Source organism: Canis lupus, chromosome 22, assembly GCF_003254725.2.
Source record: "Canis lupus dingo isolate Sandy chromosome 22, ASM325472v2, whole genome shotgun sequence".
In the NCBI taxonomy this organism is placed as follows: Eukaryota; Metazoa; Chordata; class Mammalia; order Carnivora; family Canidae; genus Canis; species Canis lupus.
The window spans coordinates 8,490,356-8,513,674 of record NC_064264.1 but is presented as its reverse complement, the minus strand read 5'-3'; the positions used below and the strand labels follow the sequence as shown (position 1 = coordinate 8,513,674).

General features: G+C 36.2%; 1 protein-coding gene and 1 long non-coding RNA gene across 13 annotated transcripts in view; one reads left to right on the top strand and one right to left on the bottom strand.

Annotated features, from left to right (window-relative positions):
- The window catches only part of DGKH (diacylglycerol kinase eta), a 178,966-nt gene extending 156,048 nt beyond the window's left edge, over window positions 1–22,918 (top strand). For 4 of the 10 annotated variants that reach the window (XM_049099330.1, XM_025478171.3, XM_049099329.1 and 1 more), the window contains 5 exons: window positions 204–296; window positions 3,066–3,185; window positions 3,514–3,622; window positions 5,132–5,262; window positions 10,065–22,918. In XM_049099330.1, the coding sequence (XP_048955287.1) occupies window positions 204–296; window positions 3,066–3,185; window positions 3,514–3,622; window positions 5,132–5,262; window positions 10,065–10,154 (543 nt within the window). In that variant the 3' untranslated portion in view covers window positions 10,155–22,918. The remainder of the gene's footprint in view (window positions 1–203; window positions 297–3,065; window positions 3,186–3,513; window positions 3,623–5,131; window positions 5,263–10,064) is intronic. The other 6 variants (XM_049099332.1, XM_049099331.1, XM_025478176.3 and 3 more) reach the window with 3 other exon arrangements.
- On the bottom strand, window positions 4,816–13,944 carry LOC118351894 (uncharacterized). 3 transcript variants are annotated; one of them, XR_007404904.1, is made up of 4 exons: window positions 13,830–13,944; window positions 12,565–12,639; window positions 12,029–12,119; window positions 4,816–4,961 (listed from the first exon to the last, which is right to left on the bottom strand). It is a non-coding gene; the product is annotated as an uncharacterized LOC118351894 (long non-coding RNA). The 3 variants fall into 3 exon arrangements; XR_007404903.1 differs by lacking the exon at window positions 4,816–4,961 and adding an exon at window positions 7,016–9,372; XR_004808089.2 differs by lacking the exon at window positions 4,816–4,961 and adding an exon at window positions 9,381–9,700.
- Window positions 22,919–23,319: the final 401 nt, after the last annotated feature.

Sequence of the window (23,319 nt, the reverse complement as noted above, 5' to 3'; positions counted from 1 at the left end):
TCTGCGAGGTAAGGATTAGAAGAAGTAATCATACGAACAAATACGAGGGTGAAATTGTTCAATTGTAATAGAATTTGGGTAGGTTTTTCCAAATATTCATGATGTGAATTTATGGGAAGAATAAAATTTAAAGTATTTGCTGATGATTGAATCCCACCTTCATATAGAACTACTTGTGTTTGATGTGTTGTTTTTTCTTCTAGAGTCTTACGAGAGACACTGCCACTGAAATAGCCATCAATGTGAAGGCACTATATAATGAAACAGAATCTTTGCTAGTTGGCAGGGTTCCTTTGGTAAGGAAGAGATGACTGGTAACACAAGAATGATGATCAATGTGTGGGCCTCACCTTTATTAGGGAACATGCATTCATCAAATTCTAATGCCGAACCTGCCTCTGGCCTCCATCCTTAGAGCTTCCCTTTTACCTGGCTCTTGCCTTCAAGGAAATATATGGCTACCTCGGGGGGTTATGATTCAGGCTAACAGGAGTAGAAGTTTCCATTCACATATGCCAACATGTTTTTATACAGCACTACTCTCCCCAGTCAGTTTTGAAGAGACTTGAGCCCTTATGAAACGTAGCAGGCATTTCTTGGTACTCATGAATTCATTATTGCAGTAAAATAGAGGAAACCATTGGTTTTGTTCCCGAAATTAATGTCTGCTATATGATTGGTTTGGTTTTTAGATTTGCTGAAAGGGTAACACTTTATAGACTCGATTCTTCGAGAACTAATTTCAGGAACTAGCCCTGTCTCTAGATTCGCTTAGATTGGTGCTGGAAACCAAGGTTAGGGCAGGTCTGAATCTGCCCACGGTCCCTGGACCTCAAGCATAAGTGCTGAAAGCCCACAGATGTCCTGTTGGATTTCCCCAGAGTCGACCTTGTCAGCCTTTTATTTACTCTCTCACCATTTTCAAATGTTCTAGAATATTGGGTCTTCTCGCCCCCTAGTGTTTGACTGTGGGTTATTCACACATGCTGTTGTAACTGTAGAAAGCCTAATGCATTGGCTCATTTTTTCTTCCTTGGAACAATTCTGATGAACTGTTCTGTGATGATCTTAAAACATTTCTCTTGATAGTAGTTCTACCTCTTGCTCTGGAAAATGTATACCTAAAGGAAAGTGGTAGTAAAAGTCATAGTATCTGGCATAGTGGGAAAATGGAATGTGTGTCAGTCTAGCTAACTATGTGACTGTGGTTAGGATTTCCGTTTGATTGGGGTCCAGAAGAGTACCGTCCTTGGAGCGTCTTTTACTGGGAGAAGAGAAGCTTCAAGGATGAATGACATCCGCTGCTCTTCCCCACCTCTAGAGGAAGGGATACATACACCTTCCTTGGGGCCAGACATGGCTCCCTATGCAGTGGCCATGAAGAAAGACTTTTAGGAAGACACATTGGTTATCTTTTTTGATAAAACCAATGGAACATTTTGCCAATTCTTGGCACTTCTGTTATTAACCAGAGGCGTCTTGCTCCTCTTCTAAAATGATCCCAGTGAAATCCAGGGAGCTGTGACTTTGGTCCCAACTTTTAGGTGAAGGACATGTATTTTTCTGTCTTATTTGAAATAGAAAAGAAAACTCTTGACTGACAACCTCTAGAAGCAGAACTTATTCTATGTTTTAGCTCTCTCTACTGCAAGCACCCACTGAGTGTTAGTTGGTTAATATTTATCAATTATATTATGTTAATATGGAAGCACTAACCCCACAGACTTTTAATCATTTCGATCTATCTCTGTCGTTGTCAAATATGGGTGTTTGGTTTAAAACATATACCAGTGAATTTTTTTAAAACTTTCGGCAATATTGATGTCAAAATACAGAATCAATCATATTTGAGTTCAGCTAAGGTTTACACTTTATTTTGCTTCTGGAATGAATATGCAATACCATTTTATCAATTTTATAAGGCATTCATTCTTCGAAAGTGGTACATCTTACATGGCAAGGTGGAGAATCTCCATATTTTTACGAACTACTAGAAAGGGTAGATGCCTTAAATAACCGAGGGGAAAAAAGAATGACTGTAATAAATAACAGGAACAATTTCGCTGAACTTTCAGTTTAAAATTCTGGGAAGCTATATGTGTATCCTCTACAGTTTTAAAGTAATTTATGAAAGGATTGGTTAGCGGGAGTAGACCTTAGAAATAATTGAGTCATTTTCTACTATTTATTAAGGAAGAAACTAAGACTCTTACCATCAGTCAGCCTCCCCTTGGTTGCATAGTTAGTAACAAAGCCAGGACCAGAAGGCAGTCACCTCCCTTCCTGTTCTACACATAACAGTGTTTATTTCACCTTTACTATTGAATTTCTAAGTGATTTTTAATAGTTGCTTCAAATAGGTGGATAAGTGACCAGTTAAATTCTCTTTAAAGTTTCCAAACCCTCTTCCAGATTGCAAACCATTTTAGCATTTTGCTTTTCCCTGATTTTTGCAACAGCTTTTCATCACAAATTTTTCTGAGATTCGTGGAGGTTTTTTTTTTTTCCCTTAAACTTACTATTTTAATTCTCCAGGAGATTTCTGTGCCAAGCAGTTCTTATTATGTGATATGTTTTTGACCAATTTTTAAGAATAGTATTATTTGCTTACTGGAAATCAGAAGGATTTTTGCTGGAAATCAGAAGGATTTTTGCCACAAATAAGTAGAGCAGTGAGATTACTTATTAGCAAGCGAGCTAGTGGAGTGGGTGGATGAATGCATGGATTGGGAGGGAGGGAGAGAGGAAAGAATTTTCAGAAAAAAAAGAAAAAGAAAACCACCAAAAGCGATAATTTTTTCCCGTGACATTATTAAAATCACACTAACGATTTATATTATCTTTGGGAAGTACAGATATTTCTATCCAGATTTTTAAAAAATGAGCTCAATATAGAATAATTGGCTCCTTTTTTCCTATATTCCTTTTTATTACCAACAACAATAACTGCGCCTACCCTAATAAGAGATGAGGATGTTCGTTGTCAAAATAAAATGAATTTATTCTGTTTGAGATGGGTCATTGAGACTTGTTTTATTTTGTTCTTTTAATCTGCTGGTAAATAGCAGTTAGAATCCCCACATGAAGAGCGGGTATCTAACGCCTTACATTCTGTGGAGGTGGAGCTGCAGAAATTAACTGAGATTCCTTGGCTTTATTATATCCTACACCCAAATGAAGATGAGGTATGTAAAATTTGGCCTGTTTCTTTATCAAGGTAGACTTTATGACAATAGTTTGGAGTCGTCTTTTGAAAAAGAGATGGTCAAGGGATAACAAATTTTGAATACTACTTTCACACGTGCTGCTCTTAAATGAGCAAGAAAAGGCTTCTATGTGAAGAAAAGGAATCGGTACATTTTCAGGAGTACGTAACATCACACACTTTTAAGAAGCCATCACTTCAACAGTGTTTTGTGTTTATAATCTATTCCTGTGTTGTCTTTGATACTGGAGTGAGTTCTTCTCCTCTTAATGTCCTGAGAAAATTCTCTTCTTGCTCCATTCGAACAGGAGCCCCCCATGGATTGCACCAAGAGAAACAGCAGAAGCACGGTATTTCGTATCGTGCCAAAATTTAAAAAGGAGAAAGTTCAGAAGCAGAAGACAAGTTCACAGCCTGGTAGGTGATCCGCACCGGAAGGGAAAGTATAACATTATGGAAAAGATAGCTTATTACAGCAATGCCATCCAGGTGATAAAGATGTTCTGGAACTATTTGTGGTGACCATTGCGCATTATGAATGTACTAAATGCCACCAAATTGTACACCATTAGTATGGTAAAAATGGTGAATTTTATTTTATGTTCCTTTTACCGCAATACAGTAAATCATATCACACCTAAAGTAAGTTCCCAAAACAGTAGGAGTCTGTAGCTATGAAGCACACGAGAAAACGAGGTGGTCGCTGATATGCTCTGTTCAGTGGATGTCAGTGCATCCGTTTAGATGGCCCTTTGTCTTGCATGACAACAATTCAAGGCATCGGTGTATGATTTGTTTTTCTTCTTCAAAGTTCAAAATTTAGATATTTTGATTAATGGAATGTAAGAAACTTCCATTCACTCCTTTAACTTGCTAAATCTATTTTCCATCTAAAGTTATGTATTCTTTTTCTCCTGTTTCAAAAACTTACTACACCATTTCGATCCCTCGGTGATGACAGTCTACCGTGACACTCACGTTCTCAAGTGAAGATTAAACTGTCTTTGATGTTGTCTGTCTGGTTCCCTTTTCATCTTCCCCTAGAAATTAATTTTAATGCTGCATTAGTGCTGAAGCACCTTCAAGTTCTGTGTATATGGCAGTAGGTGCCTTTCACAGTCAAATCATTTAATAATTCTTCCAAATGAGCTATCTCCTTTTAAAAAATGATATATGGCCTTATTTTTTGACAATTAGAGAGCAGCTATTGAAGAGCATTTTAAAACCAAATATGGCAAATAAATATACTTGAATTAAGCTAATCGCTGTCGAATAACATGCACAAAATAATGGTAATACGTGTTGAAAAATAACAATACAACTAATCTTAGCAGTATTGACAGTTTTCAGAGGACGTCAAGCGATCTAACAACACATTTAGTGCTATCATTGTCAATAATTAGAATTATGAATAGTAAGAGAATTACTAAAGGCAATACTTGAATTCAGCAAGACGTGGAGCAGAAGTCTGTTGTGAAAATCAGAACCCCATGTCAGATTTTCAATTTTAATTGAAAATTAAAATTGCCTATAGCTAATTAAATTCTGACTAGTTTCATATATGGCCTTAAGGAGAGTCATCAGAGTTTATTTGGATCTTGTACTATTGATCCTAATCATGAGAAAAACAGCTTTTATTTAGAATGTGTAATTTGGGCGACTTTGAGAGGAAATTGAGCTAAAGCTAAAGGCATCGGTGCACAGCCATGAATGTCTTTGCATAGTCAGATCTTTGCATTCGTTGACAGTCTGTAACCTGCATGGGGGAGAAACAAAATGGGAGTTTTGTCGAAACACGACACCTTTGCCCTTTCCCTTTGCTAGCACTGCCGCTGTACTCTGTCTTGCATCTTCTTTGGCCAACCTTTGCTTTGTACTGCATTAAGCATGTAGAAATTAAGGGGGTTTTGCTCTTAACTTTGGTAGTTCAAAAATGGGGCACAGAGGAAGTTGCTGCTTGGCTGGATCTGCTCAATTTGGGAGAGTACAAAGAAATCTTCATCCGTCATGACATCAGAGGGGCTGAACTTTTGCATCTGGAAAGGCGAGATCTGAAGGTATTTCCTTTGTGCTTCTTTTCTGCTTTTGAATATTTCCCCTGCAAAACAGAATCCTTTCTCCTGCACCTCTTTCGTTCTGTGCTTCTAGCTTGGCTTATGTCATGCAAATGTGCAGTAATCTAATATGCATTGTCCTGTGGTTGGAGTTCCTTGTATGCTTTTTAAACAAGAATGTCAGCAATATTGTCCTATCAGGTGTCATTCTCTGGTTATTGTAGCTAAAGCTTAGCATGAAGTTAATGATTTTTTTCTCTGCATCCATTCATATGGCTGTTCCTGTGCTAATATTTCCAAATAGCTCATGTTTCCATCAGTTCATTTTATTGGATCAGTGTCCAAGGTGGTAATTATTGCTGAAAATAACCCTTAAAACTCTTAATAAAAGGTCAACAACTAAAAAATGATTCAAAATACCAAAAACAAAGTCTTCCTAATATCTGGAACTAGGTAAGAGACTTATAGCAGTGGCTACTTAGAGTCCTATGATTTTGTTGTGTTTCTGACCGCCCTTTCAGTGCACACATGAACATAGACCAATAAATTCAAATATCCTTACTGTGACTTACTGTTATGATTGTATTATTCTCAAAAATAAATTTATTATCTTCTTTAGTAAATGAAGTAAAAATTATGCTTCACTTTTCCAAGAATGCAGCTTAAAGTCTGTTTGTCATTTATTTCAGAGAAAAGAAAATCATTACTTCATGGTCTCCAGCAATTCCCTTTTATTTTTTTGGGTGGAGACTCAAAGTGGCCAAAGTAGACTGTTGTATCTTAAGGTTAGGAGGAGAATTTTGTCAGGTTAGATTTTCTTACCAAACACCACCATTTTAAAATTCCAAGATTGAATTATAAACAAGTGATAAAGCTTTTAACATATGTTTCAGTGATCCCTTTCCTGTAGAACAAGTTCTGAATTGCATAGAATTATGATACAGGGAATTCCTAACAAATTCATAAACTGTCGTGCCTTTATCTGCAAACATGTTAGCAGAGACCTTTGAACGATTAATGGGTAGCATATAGGATTTTATAAAGCAGCTTTAATGCATTAAAAGTGAATGCCACATATACTTAAACATTTTTAACAATAATAATAATAAAATAATAGATTAATTACCACAGTCGAGAGTCCCAAATATGGAAAATAGCAAAATATATGAAGCTAGAGTCCATAGAGTAAAGGTTGACTGCAAAACGTGGAATAAGTGCAAAAAAAATAAACATAGGGGATCATTATATCCAACGTATTTATGTAGCTTCTTATATTCTTGGCAGGCAGCAATATTTATCGAATAGCTACTGATTGATATATTATGCCAGCCTTTCCAGGAGCTTACATTTCATTTGCCATGAATAAGCATATATTTAAGGAAAAGACTGTGTATATATAATTATATATGTATATGTTATATATATGTGCATGTGACCATAACATACAAATACATCTATACACACACAGTGAGTAAAGCAGATATTTGCAGAATGGAAAAACAGAACTCATACACATACAAAGTCAAATTTAGAATGATAGGACCTGGCTGGAAGAAGGAATATGAGTAAAAAGGAAATGATTAAGAATTATTTTTATGAACTCTCTTTAGCTTTTCATGGGACTTTTTGTTCTGTTGTGTTTTTATTTTTAATGCAAATTACATTCTTTCCCGCAGAACACTTCTTTCAGAAATTTGTATTGTTATAGTCCTTTTTTTTTTTTTTTTTTTTGTTATTTTTTTTTTGTTTTTTTTTTTTGTTATAGTCCTTTTTACCTCTTTTGGTTCTAAAACAGGGTAGGGGGGAATAAAAAAAGGAAAATAATTTTTTGGAAAGAGCCTACTATAGTACAAAGCCATGATGGTAGAAATTGAGCTCCCCATGCTCTCTGGTTGTAGCTGTAAGAGGGAGCAGACTCTTCAGAGTAAAGCTGTTGAATGTCGGTAATGGATTACCCACTTATCCACTCCCATTGCTTCAGATATGGTCCATGAGTATGTGAGTGGTTCATGGGTTTGTAGCTCCAGCCCTGACGTCATTTATGAGCTTTAGGATTATATTGCCGACTCGACTTGATACTTGCCTATCACACAGGGGGCTCAGTCTTAACATGTCAAAAACTAAACATCTACTCTGCTGTGCTGCTCTATGACTCTACATCTTAGTGAATCACCCCTCTCTCCCTCCAGGTGCTCAAGCAGGAGAAACCCAGCGCCATTCTCAGCACCTTCCTCTTTATCGTTTCCCCCTTACTCATGCCCATTTATTTAACCTGCTGGCAAATCACTGGCCTTGCTGATCTATGCCCCATCCAGCCTGGCCATATTCCATTCACTTAAAAATACTAAACTCTTTCTCACCTTTCGGGGTGCACCCTGCTACGGTATGCTTCTCCTGCTACCCGTCACATGGCTAACTCCCACTTAGATCTTGGCTCAGGTGTTACTTTCTTATCAGCAAGACAACAAGAGATAGCAATGTGTCATTGTAAAGATGGAAAAAGAAAAATATTTCTGAGGTGCTTTAGCAGATAAATAAACTGATCCATTATTCTCCCTCCAGGAAGACAGTAGACAAAAGTGAGGGGCACTAAAGACCATGGTAAAGACTCAATGGTTTTATTTGTATGGTTGGTTTTTTATTTTTTTCCATTTGGAAAGTTTGCATACGTGTGGCTGGAGAGATCACTAGAGAGATCACTGAATATATACAAAGCATATTTCTGCAAAATTAGGCCTATTCATCCAGAGAAAGAAAAGGCCCATAATAAAGAATATTATAAAATAAATTAAGAAAGATATAACAGATGTCATGGCACAACTTTATCATAGCCTAACTCCTAGAAGACATGAAAGTATTGAGCTCAAAGAAAATTTAGCTATAAGTTAGTGTAACTCTGTGGGAAACATTCATCTCATTACACCCAAATGGTAATTCTGAGCAGAGCCTGCCTCTCTCAAAGAAGTTTTTATTCTGGAGAATACAATGTGCATATGGCCTGAGATAAAATATTTAATATTATTATTTTTTAAAGATTTTATTTATTTATTCATGAGAAACAGAGAGGCAGAGACACAGGCAGAGGGAGAAGCAGGATCCTTGCAGGGAGCCCGATGTGGGACTCGATCCCCGGACTGAGGATCACGCCCTGAGCCAAAGGCAGACACTCAACCACTGAGCCACCCAGGTGTCCCAAAATATTTAATATTAAATGTATTTCTTAATCAGATAATTATGTTATCACAAAGCAGAAAGAGTATTTAAATATCCCACCCAAAGAATCTCAACACAACTGTAAATGCATTTATATTTCAGTTAGGTAGCAGGCACTAACCATCTACCTTTAGGATTTGGCCTTGCTTTTAAGTTTGCTATTTTAGCACACACTCAGAAAACATATAGTTTCTTAAGACTGGTTGTGAATGACCTGGCGTCTTATGAGAAAGTCTTTTTCAGGGTTGGTTACATACTGTAAAAATGTGACCCAGAAATTATCTCAAGCTTGAAATGAGCACTTGCTGTAAAAAGAGTATTTTCCAGAAAGATTCAAAATTATCCATAGATAAAAAATTGTCAGTAGCATTGCTACTATGCAATTCAAAGAGCCCAGAAAGTAAATGGAAGAGAGAGCACGTGTGTGTGCGTGTTTATAGTAGTCTGATCTATTTCGTTTAAAGCTTAAAAATAGTGCTCTTAGCCTACAAAATAGAATGGATATTTGGAATCTTTATCATCTCAGACACAAAATTTTGTGGTCCCTCATAATCCTGTTTTCTAGGCTGCTTTGGAAGCCACCTTTTTGCTAATTTTCAAATATTTCTAAGTCTTCTGCTTTTTATACAGAATGGGCTTGACTTCACATTGATTGTGCCCAGTATACTTAGAGAAACCAGAAGGTTTGGAGGCCATCACTCTTTTTTCTTTTTTTTTTTTTTCTTTTTTTTTTTTTAGCTTTTCAGGTAGTGAATATCACGGCTGTCTTGTATGCATCTCCTTCATTCGTGCAACAAGTATTTATTTGTCAAGTGCCTGCTGTGCACTGCACACTCTGGAATCATCCTCCATTTCCGAAAGCTAAATATTGAATTCTTGGCTCTTTAAAGGAAGACAGTTCTGTAAGAAACAAGGAAAGTTCTGAGGGAAGGGAGCCACAAGTGTTGTGAGGAGAAGCATCAACCCACAGATAGCTAAGTTTAAGCAATTTTTTATACTTCCACATTACAAAGTAGAATATTTAAACAATCCATTCAAATCAAAGGCTCTAAAGGTGACTGTAAATACATTTACATTCCAAATTTAGGCTGGTGGCCCCTGATATCTTTCTTTAGGATTAGGCTTTACTTTCCAGTCCCCTGTTCTAGGAAGGAAGTGTATGGCTGCTAAGACTGCTTGTGGCTGCCCAGATGTCACATGTCACTTTAATCAGAAATACCAAAAGGACCTGTGTTTTAAAAAAGAGGAAGAAAAAGGAGAAACTAATTTTGACTCTTGAATTACTGCCATTGTGTATAATTTCTGAGAACGTTACATTTGAGAGTTTGTGTAGGATGTGATTTCTTTTTTCTACTGGTTGGTAATTTTTCAATATCAGGTTCGTTTTGCTTTATAAACTTCATAAACTGATTTCATAGCTTTTACTTCCTAAATCATTGAGTATAAACTAAAGTAAATGAATTAAATGCTAATTATACTATACGCTAGTAAAATATTTAATCCCCAGTTTTCTCTTGTCAATAAACTTGTTTTCCTTCTCTTTTTTTCATTTATTTATTTATTTATTTATTTATTTATTTATTTATTTTTAGGACCTGGGGATAACGAAAGTGGGTCATATGAAGCGAATTCTCCAGGGAATTAAAGAGTTTGGAAGGAGCACTCCCCAGTCTGAGGTGTAATCATATTGGTGCTATTCCTTGGAAGGGAAGTAATTGCTACGTAATACAAAGCTCTTAGAAGCAATTGTCTGTTTCTACTTTTCTGCCTAGAAAAGCAAGCACCATGGAAGCACCTCTATGGCTTGATATGTTGCTGTGGGTAAAAATTTTGATTTGAGGTATTAGAAAATATTTTTGTGCCAAAAAATACATTCCACAAAGCCATTTTCTTATTGTGCAAACTTGACATGTTCAAATATGCTCATATTAGTAAGAAGGTTGGAAGAATTTGAGACAATTGCATTGTCTAAAAGGTGGAAATGTTTACTTTCCTCAAACCTGGTCAGATGGAATGTTCTTACTATGTGACTGCATAACAATATGTGGCTAAAACTTCTTAGGTTTCGTTATTGGAGGCATTGGCTTCTTCCTTAAAATCATTGGTTAGGAGACTAAGGATATAAATTATGTTGTGTTTTGAATGTTAGATTGGGTATGACCTCAGATTCCTAGCATTCAGTGGTGGTAGAATATGGTTGAAACCCTTCAAATGTTATGAATGAATGCAAATCTTAATGCACGACATTCCTGCCTGAATTGTTTTTCTTTTTCTTGCATGTCACATGTAATATCGTAAAACTTAGCTTTAATGTCAGTTTTAATGTAATTTAATTTATTACTACCGAAGAACCTTTTGTTGGTTCAAGGCACTTTTCTGTTCTTTGATGTGGGATTTTGGATAAATATTCTGTATCTAAGATTTTGTGAACATGTGTCTGTGCCATAATCAACAAATGATATACATTTTATGCAAGCCAATTTGATGTCACTCTATTATCAACAGTAGATATGCACATTAAGAAAATCTCTGGATATTTTCATAAAATTACATGTTCTGTTGCTGAACAAAACTTATTATAGCTTCCCAAACCAAAATTCCCACATTTTGTTATTTTTTGTTTTAATTTAGTATTTATTTAATACTCTTTGCCTTTATAAATGTAGTAGGCTGTTGACATCCAGGAGTTTCCCCAAGGTCTCAAGTGGGATTTGTATACTGATCCGTCACGCAGACTTACCCACTGACTAGAGTGACTACTGACACAACTTCTTAACAAGAGATTTAAATTTTTAAATTTTTTCTTAAGGGCTTTATATTATTAATTATTATTATCTCACTTAATTCTTATATCAGGTAGATATTATTTTCCTTTTTCTAACCCACTAGACTTCAGTGTAGCTTATTAGGAGTCAACATTGCAAATTATCAAATCTTTGAAAGCCAAAAGCGTAAGTGTCAAAAAGTCACAAAAATATCCTTAAACTATCTTTCTTTAGACGTTATATACCAAAAATTAATTATAATATTTAAAAATCTTCTATATAAGAGAAGTAAACAGGGTATTGACCCAGTGGTGACAATTTTCATGAAGTAGCCTTCTAAGTAGGTGCTCAATAAATATACATACACACATATATACATCTACACATATGTTTCTATACACATATACATTTATATGTAAATTCAACTTACATATGCATAATCTTGAAATATACTCTCATTGATATTTTCTAGACAATTATTTGCCAAATGCCTAATGAGAGAAATTAATGGGAAAGTATTTAAAATGAACACTGTCAGACATATAATTTAATGATAGCCAAGAATTTTAAATATGTGACACTTTATTCTTATTTATAAATCGGGTATTTAACTACTAGTGAAATCACAAAATTTGGATATCTTAAAAATAAATGAGCCTGATGGGCTCCTGACCAAATGTGTCTGACTATATATTTTACCTAAGTTGTGAGTAAATATTAATTTTCCAAAGGGAATTATATCAAGTAGTGTGAAAGAATCAAAAGCTGCTCAATATTGTCATGTTACCCACTCTTATGAAATCCAAGGGCTTCTCTTCCAGTTCCTTTATAGTGCTCATCTCCCCATCCCTTGCAAGGTGTCCTGCTTTTCCAGGCATTTCCCTGTGAAATTAAAATAGAGATGCCAGAGTCTCTGAACTCAGCTGTGAGATCACAGATCCCTGTCCAGTTCCACCAAAAAAAGAAAGGTAGAGGCAAAGAGGCAAGGAACCCTAGAGAAGAATGAATTGATATAAACATCTTTATTGATTTTCTCTCACCCAAAATACCTGTTTGCCAATAGAAAAGATTTAAGCTATATTACGTGTTCAAATTCTAGAGTAAGATATAAGTGATTAAATTTTTTTGTTTGATGGTGATCTTCTTACTCTTAGGTGATAACTCTTATCTATGCTGTAAAACCTCAATTATGGGCTCCTTAGTTAACTAGGATTTTCTTGCAGATGGCTTTTGGATGAGGGAAATCCCTTAAAATGACACTTTTGGTATCTTTTTTGTATATGCTTTATCTGTGCATGGCACAGGACCCAGATGACTTTTTACTCACATCCGTTTGCCAAGATGGTGTCCTCAGAGCCCCTTACAGCATCACAGAGGAGCCAGCTTCTTACAGTAGATGGGGCTACAAATAAAAAGTAGGAAGAACTGCTTTCTGGAATCTGGTCACAGCTCAGGGGAATGCAGGTGGGGCCTCTGTACCTTGGTCCATTTATCAGCTGAGGTGAGAAGCTTAAACCTGCTCCCAATTGCCAGCTGTAATCGCCACCTATCCTCCCTGCCAGGCCCTCCCATGCCTGGATAATATGGGAGGGGTGAAGGGAAATCACAGCCCAGCCAGCACCCGTTCCCTGCCAGTTTCATTTTCCTGAAGAACTTGCTTTTATATGTACTTTTTTTTTTTTATTTTTAAGCAATCTCCATACCCAGAGTGGGGCTTGAACTAACAACCCCAAGACCAAGAGTCCCATGCTCTACTGACTGAGCCAGCCAGGCCCCCCAGAACTTGCTTTTCAAGAAGGGAGGCGACAGACCTAAGTAAAATTTTAAAGTACTCCATTTTCCCCTTCGTGTTAATTCCACCTCTCTGAGTTCCCTTCCCACCTCCCGGCTTCCTATCTCCCACATGCCCATTACTGTCACCATTGCTCAATTCCTCACTGCCATGTACCCTCTCTACATCAACTCTCCCACTACAGAATGACTCCTTTCACCTCTCCCCACTTAAGTGTCCATTGTGGGTCATCTAAGCAAAGTGTCAGGAGGAAAACAATTTAAAGAAACTAATTTTACAGTTTGTGTTTTATAAGAGGAAACTTGCTCATCTAAATGAATTGATGAGTTCGATGATTTGGAGACCATGATATGGATCTATCTGGCTAAGAAGAGATGACCTGTGAACATCTAGACCTGTGCTGTCCAATGTTGTAGGCACTAGCCACATGTGGCTGTTTAGATTTCCATTGAATTAATTATAAAGTTAGTTTCCCAAGTGCACTAGCCACATTTCAAGTGTTCAGTAAATATAGTAGAAACTACAGATGTTGAACATTTCCATCATGGCAAAAATTCTACCGGACAGCATTGGTCTAGATCATCATGAATCAAATGTGGTCCATGGACCAACAGCATCCATGCCACCTGAGAGTTTATAGAAATGCAGACTCTCAGGTCCCCTCCAGACCTACCAAATCTCAATCTTCCTCTTAAACAAGATTTGTCAGTGGTTAACACTGGCCTAGCCATATTTTTATCCCTCCCAGACATTGAGGATCTGAGTTCTCAAAAAAAAAAAAAACCCTCAGAGTAGCTTACCCAATCCACTACTTCCTTGAACCAGAAATGAGCTTTAACCCCATCCATCACTCTCACAATTTCTTCTCAATGCTTATCCCTAATTCTAGTTCTGGATATGCCCTGCCTACCCAGGGGTTATATTTTGGTAGCGAAGATAAAGCAAGATTGGCTGACGAATGCAGCTGGCCTCTCCCAGCTCCCACGTCATGTCCAAGTCACTTAACAATCCACCTTTGCTGAGTTTCTTGCTCATGTGGCATTCTTATTTGTTCACAACTTAAGTCACAGGGAACATTTCAGAAGAATATGTACTGAGATAAGTAAAGGCTGGGCCAGTCTCCTACAACTTGTACTTTTCACATTCTCTTATCACTAGATTATCTTGTTGACATAGTTCATGCTTGAGGATACAAACAGTGCAAGCACATGAAATGAATCACTAGGCATGGAAAAAAAAAACCCAAAATGACTCCAAGTAAACCGAATGTGTCGTTAAAGCCCTCAAAGAAGGCATGTTTTGCTGGACTTTGTTTTTCTTGTTATGCTAACTTATCTTGATTTTTCAGATAATTAATAATTTCTTAAAGTAGTTCCTGAGATATATCATATTTTTGATCCTTAAAATACAAATTATTTAATTCTATATTAAGATCTTTCCCAATGATTTATTGCCAATAATCCTTCACTTAATAATTTTTACATATTACTATCATTAACTGAAACATTACTGCCTAGAGATTCTTTAGCTAATTTTAAGAAATAAAGAGGGCACTGCTTTAGTCCTAATAGAAGTTACTTTTAACAGGATTCGAGAAAGAAAATATTCATGCAGAGCTATGGCTTAGAAAATTACAGTGGAAACCTCTATAAACATCATTTTTAAAGTAAATTATCTATTCTCTCAGACTAGGATGACAACACAATGGACTTTCGTGTCATATAGATGCAAATTCTTCGAGGGTATAGTTTTTCACTAAGCTGCATAAATGATACATCTCTCAGCTTTGATGTTTAAGATCTCTCCTGCCCTCTCCCCTCAGAATGAACTCATCCTGCATTTTTCAGATGCAAGTTGGGTAGAACACTGGGTTCAGAGTTTGATAATAATACAAGTGGCAGTTTTAAAACATCCGGGTTTTAAAAATCAGTTGGAAAGAGTGAACAGTGAAGGTTCTTCAAATACTATCTATTTGTCAATGGAATAACCTCCCCAGGCAGTTCCCATGGTGCTTGGCAGCCTTGCCTCTTCCTCTTTGGCCTCCCCTCACAGAGTGCCGTGGGTGCCTGGGATTTGTTTATCTCTGCTATGGCATCTTTCCGGTGACTTTTGTATAGCAATCTGTGTGTCAGATGGTAAGACGATGCCTTTGCAGTAGCAGGCCTTCCTAAAGAAACAACCAAAATTTTAAAAAGGCAATGATTATTGGTTTTTATAATACCCAAAGCATTCTTTACCTTTATTATTGCTTCTTTTTATTATTGTCTCCAAATTTCGTTTAGAGACATTTCTGTTAGCAGAAAAAACTATAAAAGTTTATCCTTACAGAGAACAGAGAGATAAAAGACAGCTGGACTGTACCTATTTGTATACTTTTTCCGTTACTTTCGGGAATATAAGTTTAATGGTAACTGAAACTGCACTAAACTCAGTGTTGAAGATAAAAACCCATATTACTACTGTAGACGAACAGATCGATCCCCTCATGTAACTAAGATAGTCTATTTACATATATTTATATATCTTCTCTCTTCATTTTTGATGCACATCCAAGTTTAAGTTGGAAAAACAGAAACCAAGCCACTACTTAAAAGCTATAAAAGCTCCACATAAAATATTTCGTTTTAGCTACAAGTTATTCATTGCATAGGAATTTATAAATAGTCTGGGTATTTCATAGGAGCTGCATTTCAAGAGTAAATTAACTGTATCTAAAAGAACATAGGGATACTTCTTAAATGCATTAAGATAAGTTCCATATTCAGTTGATGATGCTATTGAAGTAGGATAATGCAATTAGATAAACAAGCTAAAGAGAAAAAAGAATATATTTTGTGGTCCTTACTGTTTGCACTATTGTTTACCACAGCTTAGCCATATCTATTTGTATATTCTAAGTATTTAGCTGATATGTAGCTAATGATTTCTTACAGTTCTGGTAACTGGTAATTAGTGCTGTGAAAGATTTTGGTATTGTAACCTTCCCAGTTTTGTGAGTTATATATTGTATATTGAAGATGACTAATAAATTGGAGTAATATATTTATCTAGAGCTGGGAAAATATGATAATTATTTTCAAATCTTCAAGTAAGTTGTATGGAATTTGTTTCTTCCTCTCAAGTGAGATAAAAGTCTCACTTTTATGTTAAAATGTCTATTTATACAACAAGTTTCTCCTTTTACTGGTTTTATTAATTTTCATATTAAAATTTTTCTTATCTTTTGATACCAAAATAATTATCATGCTGGTAATTCAAACTGCCAAGATGTATTTTAGTTTGCAGGAATTTTGGCAGACAAAATATTTAATAACAAACCAGCTTTGTATATTTTGTGGCTTTGGGGGCAAGAATTTTACCTTTGAATCTCTATGTGAGGCAGTGCTGATATCAACAAAGTCAATGATAAGACAGTATTATTTGTGATCATCAGTAGAAGGTTTTCTCAAGTTGTATAAATCAGTGCATTTATTTATTATGTTGTGAAATTTAATCTTTATACAAAACGCATATTCTAGCTTTGTTACTGCTGTTGCTTAGAGCGTAATAGGTCTGTTAATGATTTACTTATGTACTTGAAGTACTCATTTCTGTCAAACAGATGCCCGTTTTTTTTTCTCGTTAAAAAATGGTATTTTTTTTTACCATTATTGGTAAACAGTAATAGAAATTTGTTAAAAAATAACTTGCCTATTTAAAATAAATATGGAAAAAGGCATAAAGCCAAAATTAAATCATAAATATTAAGAATTTAATGTAACCAAGGGATTCACTGTGCTGTCTTTTCTCAATATGTATTTTATCTTCAAGTTAGGACTTCTTTTCTGTGATAAACTTTCTGCTTTTCTTATAAAAGAGATCTCAGCGATTGTATGTCCGTATAACACTCAGCTGAACATTGACATTCTTGAACCCAAAAAATGTCACATACTTCTGGGGGGCCAGCTTTAGATTCAAGGGTGTGTATTTTTAATACAAGTTTGCATTTGACTGGCCTGCTTTACAAATAGTAACCTTGATGGATAGTGCTCTATTTGTTTCTGTCAATTAAGTCAGTGGGATTTTAATTGAGTTTTGAGTTACCTTTGTTTAAAAAAGTATTCTTTGTTCAACTCTTTAAAAAACTAGAAATTTAAAACATAATGGCATAACCTAGAGAACAAAATTAGGTGTTTTTGAGGAAGAAAAAAAAATGTTCTGACTTAATGTGAGCCAATGTTATATGCCGAAGAAACCGATTTAACAAGTCCAACATTCAACCATTTTATTGTTTTGCAGTGTGAGCTGTAGGTGAATTGTGAACTGTTTAAGAAGTATAGTAGGAGAGTGAGAATTAATTTACTAAAATTTTAAAGAGAGTTTTGTATTAATTTCACTGTTGCACAAGCGATTATGGAAGGCAAGAAAAATATATGAGAAATATATTGAAATATATGGAAACAGTAGAAAGAAAAAGGAGCTTGAGCTGGTAATTAGGCGAAGATTTGGAGATGAATAGTTAGAACATAGTTAACTTTCACCTTATAGAAACACAAAACATGTGTGAGATGTTCAATACCACAAAAAAACAAAAAAGTCACACTGGTGATGTCTGAGACTGGATCTGTTTGGTATCAGTACAGCCAGTGAATTCAGGGAGCTCATTCTACTGTTGCAATTTCGAAGTCAGGTAAGCAGGTAGTTGGGATGACCTCATTTGTGTTTTTTACATGAGCAGATGTCTGTGTTTTGTCAACTTAGTGATTGACTGAGGGAGAATGAGACACGAGGACTTAGCCAGTTCCTACAGAAGAATCCTCATAGGGTCACCTGCGTGGCTCAGTGGTTGAGCGTCTGCCTTTGGCTCAGGTCATGATCCCAGGGTCCTGGAGTCAAGTTCTGCATTGAGTTCCCCGCCGGGAGCCTGCTCCTTCCTCTGCCTCTGTCTCTGCCTCTCTCTGTGTGTCTCTCATGAATAAATAACACATTAAAAAAAAAATCCTTGTAAAGGTGGATCAGCCTGTACCATGCCGACTAAAGAGATTTTCATGAACTTGCTAAGCTTTGAGATTTGTTAGCAGTGATAGATTTTCCTTTCATTTGCAACAGTGAAAGATTGTCAAAATTTACAATATTGTAAATAGCTGAATTACATGATTCTGGAGTTGGAAATGTGGTTCAGATTTATTTGGTTCTATAACTGACTCTGGCACTGGCTCACTGTGGCTTTTCTACAGACTGTGGATGTTTTGGTGTTTCTGTTTTCCCATTTGGAAGTGGCACCCAGTATTACCAATTATAAGTACTTGGTAATTTTTCTTTTACAGCAGAAATTATGTAAGTGTGAATCATACTGAGATTGACCAATTCTTTCCCATTGCCATTTGATATACAGAGAAAGACTTCCAGAACTATAGCATGAAAATTAAAAGTCCAAATCAATAGCCCTGATGTTCAGTTTGACATGAGAGTGAAGCTGCAGGACTACTATCTGTACCAGAGTAGGTTATGGTTATTTTCACCTGTGTATTACAGGTCCATATTTTCATTTACTCTCACTTCAGAATCTTTAGAAATTTAATAATTTTATTTTTTTCTACACTCCCCCTAAACAGTCACGTCCTAGTAGTATATAGATAGATACTTTAAAAAAAATTAATATCTTCATGTCTTTTCTTAAATTAACTCCCCAGAGACACCTGGGTGGTTCAGTCAGTTAAGTGTCTGCCTTTGGCTCAGGTCAGGATCTTAGGGTCCTGGGATCGAGTATCATGTGCATCAAGCTCTCTATTACATGGGGAATCAGCTTCTCTCTCTGTGTGTGCTCTCTCTTTCTCTCTCAAATAAATAAATAAAATCTAAAAAAAGGATTAACTCCCCAAAGAGGAAACTGTCTCTTTAAATCAGTGGTTAGAAAAATAAAATTTTTGTTGGGGACTTTTCCTATCTTGTTTTATCCTGTGATGCCACTTACTTGGAAGCTGGAGCACTAGCTACATTCTCTGGCTGTGGGATGGTGCTCCGTCATGCGAAGTACCTTAGAAACTTCCGGTAAAGAAACGAAACTAGAGATTGTTACCATTGTTACCATAATGGAAATCTGAGTTCAGTTGTTGTTAAAATCATTAAATGAAAGTGAGGGTAAATTAATATCGACTTCTATCTTCACCAGACATTTGAATTCAGTTACTAACTGATACTTAAAATTTTGTTCCTAAATCTGGTATTTATTGTAGCATAATATGATAACTTGAAGCTCCTGTTATTTCCCCTCCTCCTAAAAATGTTGAAATTATAAGAGGGTGAAAGCTACAGGAGAGAGGGAAAAGGTAGAATCAGAATTCTGCGTGGGATTTTAATCTGTGTAGTGATACAACCTAGTTGTCAAGAAGACGGGTCTTTAGATGGTGATTCCAGAATGATTTGGTACAGTGACAGGAAGGAATTATTTTTCTGGGTATTTGCCTCTCACGATACCTGGTATACAGATGACCCTAGGATAATTAACGGTAATTATAAATCTTTTTAGAACCTACCCTGTTTGCACATCTCCGTTGTGCAGCAGCTTTTTAATATATGTAATGATGAGGATGGAAGAGTTGCAAACTGGAGCAGTTCTTTTGTTTCCTCTCCTCCTTTTACTTGAAAAGCTTTTGAGAGATGACACCGTTTTCATAGCAACATGACGTGATTTTGTGTTTCTGCCAAGAAACTCACAAACTAAAATATGGAACAAAACCATTGCTTCACCCCAACCTTGGTTTTGGATTGTATAAGCAAAAGCCTTTCAAACATCAAAGCTTTCTCAGTGTTTTCGGTGGCGTATTTCAGTTTTTGTCCACCTCAAAAGTTGAATTGGCATTTTCTGTTCTATTTCTGGTTGCAGTAAAGCAATAGTTCCATCGCATTAGTCAGCCTTCTATCAGTACAAACCTTCGTGATTCTTCTCTCCTGTGCTCTTACCATTGTTTTCCAGCAACCAGTTTTCCTACATCCATTCTCTCTTACCTCTATATGACCACCTTGTATATGGTCAACGGAGTGATCTTTCTAAAATGCACATTTGCTTTGTCATTCCTTTGCGAAAAGTTCTTACGTAGGTTCTCCTTTTTGTAGAGCAACCTAACTTCTTGGTGTGACAGATAAAGGGCTCTGTGGCTTTGCCTCGGCCTACCCTTTGTAGCATCCTCAGCTGGCTGTTCCCTCTAGAGACCTTTTGTAATTCAGGAATTTGGAGCTACTTGCAGTTCACTGCCTTGGCATAACCACTTGCTAGAGATCAATGCTTTTCAAGACTCAGTTCAGATTTTAACTTTCTGTGAAGCTCTACCTGGCTTTCCCAGCCAGAGTTAAGTATTTCATCCATGCTCCAAAGCATCTTTAAACTTTCTCTGTTAAAATAACATCACATTTCATTATAGCTCCCCCTCCCCACCCCTGGAATTTCTCTGTCTTTGTAGTCTGTGTGGAGCTAGCACAAATTAGGGGTTGAATAATTGTTTTTGAAGGAGCGAAGGTTATATAGAACCCAAACTTCTCTCTATTCTTATACTTTGACAAATGAAAGCTTAGACTTCCCTGAGTCACGTGAGGGGTGCCAGTACTCATGAGCAGGTGAGCACACATGCATGCTGGGCAAGCCAACAGAAGATAAACATGAAGGGAGAGGGATTATTTTGAAAAAGGGTAATCATTTGTTAGCTTTAAATCAGAAAGATTTACCAAATCTGAATTCTTGTTTCTAAAAACGAGGCTTACAGAATTTTCCCATAACTGTCAATTTCTTGCTTGTAATTCCTAAATATGCCCTAAAGATGACCTTTCTCCTTTGCAGACACAGTCAGTGTACAATCTATATGAACACATATATTGCTCATCTATGCAAAATTATAAGATTTAAGAAAGAATCAAAACCAATAGTGAAGGGGAAATTTTCTCAAAAGGATTAGTCTGCCAGAGATATAGGCTGAATTTGTGTGATTTCAGGTCATTTATAGCTGTCTGTTGCTATTATCACCCCTTCTAGAACACAGAGACTAACATCTGTTACCTAATGGCTTGTTTTTCTTTTATGATCCTATAAAACCTTTCTACCATGTTCCCAAATCATGATAAAGGTCAACACAAAAAGTTCCTTATAGTTAACAATTTCTAAAATTAAATAGTAATTAAAAATTAAAAATGCATGTCTTTCAATTAAATGCTTTCTTCCTTTACTCACTCGAGAGACATTTTTTGTACCTGCTGTATACTTGGCCCTCGATTAGACGCTGGGAATACAATAAAATAGTTTGTCTTCACAATTATTTTCTCCAGCCTAAGAATATGGGAGGACAGGTTTTTCACTGAATATTTCTCAGGCGATTTCAGAGTAGTCTTGTTCCACCCCCCCCCCCAAAAATAACCAAATTCTATGTCATAAAGAATTAATCCCATTTTTATGTCCAGTTTTTGTACAGCCACAAATAACGTTTGGCCATCACTTGTCAAATACGTTTTCCATCAGTCCTATAGAGCCCCAGTTCTACAACTGTAGATGCCATGTGATCCAAGAGTCTAATAGATTTGTCAAACAAGGGTTAAATTTCAAGTCCTTTTGAGGAAGGCGTATATCCCTATTCATGGCACATACACCAAAATATATGAGGTATGCGTTATAAACCCACAGCAGAGGGGAAAAATTATGAAGTCGTGCTTTCTGGTATACTTCAAAGACTCCATTTGAAGTAATAGGTCAATATTTCCACCTCAGTTATTTTTAATGGGGAGTAGGGAGTAATAATATTTAACAGGTAGCATTATATCTGAGCATATAACAAATATACTGCTAGTATTTGTATGCCACAATGCACTGGTGTAGAGGAAAGAAAACAAAACATTTGAGTTATAAACAATTAAATTCTCTGAATATTTATTGATGGTTAGGCAATAGGGTTCCTTTATAGGAAGGGAAAAAAGTCTTTACTGTAAGTAAGTATGGAAAAAACCTTACTTGTATGTATATTTACATTTTGGTAGGCATATTTCGGAGTCATTCTTTCCCAGCAGTATAAAGTCATCAACCATTTCTTTGTTCTCTAGCAGAAGGAAATTCTTAGTTTGATGCAACTTCACTCTCTGTTCCGTAAAAGGGCCACAAAAGAAGGAGGCTCAGAAGACTCGGCCCTTATTATTTTACCTTTCAGTGAAGATAATCAGTAATTATTTGTCTCCTGTTTACCATCGTGTTGAAAACCTAACAACATAGTCCCTGTCGTCCCTTACATTGCAAAAGATAGTTTTAATCTAGCCTTTGCCATATTATTTATAATTGAGGATTTACTACATTTTGGTAGTCTGTTTTGAAATTTTTACTTGTATCTGAAAGATGCAGATCATGTCTATTTATTACACAATGGGCTCTGTTTGCTGCAGAAAAGAGTGGAACTTTTAACTGCTTAGCACACTTGCCAGTGAAATACACCCGACAGAGCAGAGGTTATAACTTTGGCTCTAGTTCGAACCTTTTAATAATGGTAAGAAAATGTGTTTTGTTTGTTTACATGCTGTTTACAATGGCATAATTTTTTAAATATATACGATTGAGATATTTATTGCATACTATTTTAAAGATGTTTTATGTGTTTTCACCTTTGGAATATATTGTTACAGTTACTTATACAGATAATTTGGGTGGCTTTGTTAATGTAGCTAGTAATTTTTATGACTACTAAGTGACCAGTTTTCCGTGCCTTTTATTGTGGGATGCATGATTATGTATTTATTGTACGGAAGTCACTGATGTGTGTATTTTTGTACTTTGCTGAGAGTAACGGTTGATCTCGATGTACACGATGATGAGAGATGCCTTTCCCAAAGGCCACTGCCTTGAGATCGTCCTTCTCAAATAAAAAGAATGCATTTGGAAAAATGTGTGCAGCCTACTTTCTTTGTGGTGGGAAATCTTTGTTTTGTTTTGTTTTGTTTTTTAATTGAACTTTCTATTTTGAGATCAGCGTAGATTCACGTACAGTTGTACGAAATAATACAGAAGGAGATCATGGGCACCTTTTACCCCTTTCCTCCCCACGGTGGCATTCAGCAAACATGAAGTACAATATCACAGCCAAGATGTTGACCTTGACACGGCGCAGATGCTGGACAGTTCTCTCCCCTAAAGCCACACAAGGATCCATCAGATTGCCCTTTACAGCCATGCCTACTTCCTCCCAGCCTTCATCCTCTCCTTAACCCCAGCAACCCCTCATCTACCTCCACTTATATAATTTTGTCATTTCATTTCATAGTAGTGGAATCATGCAGTATAGGACT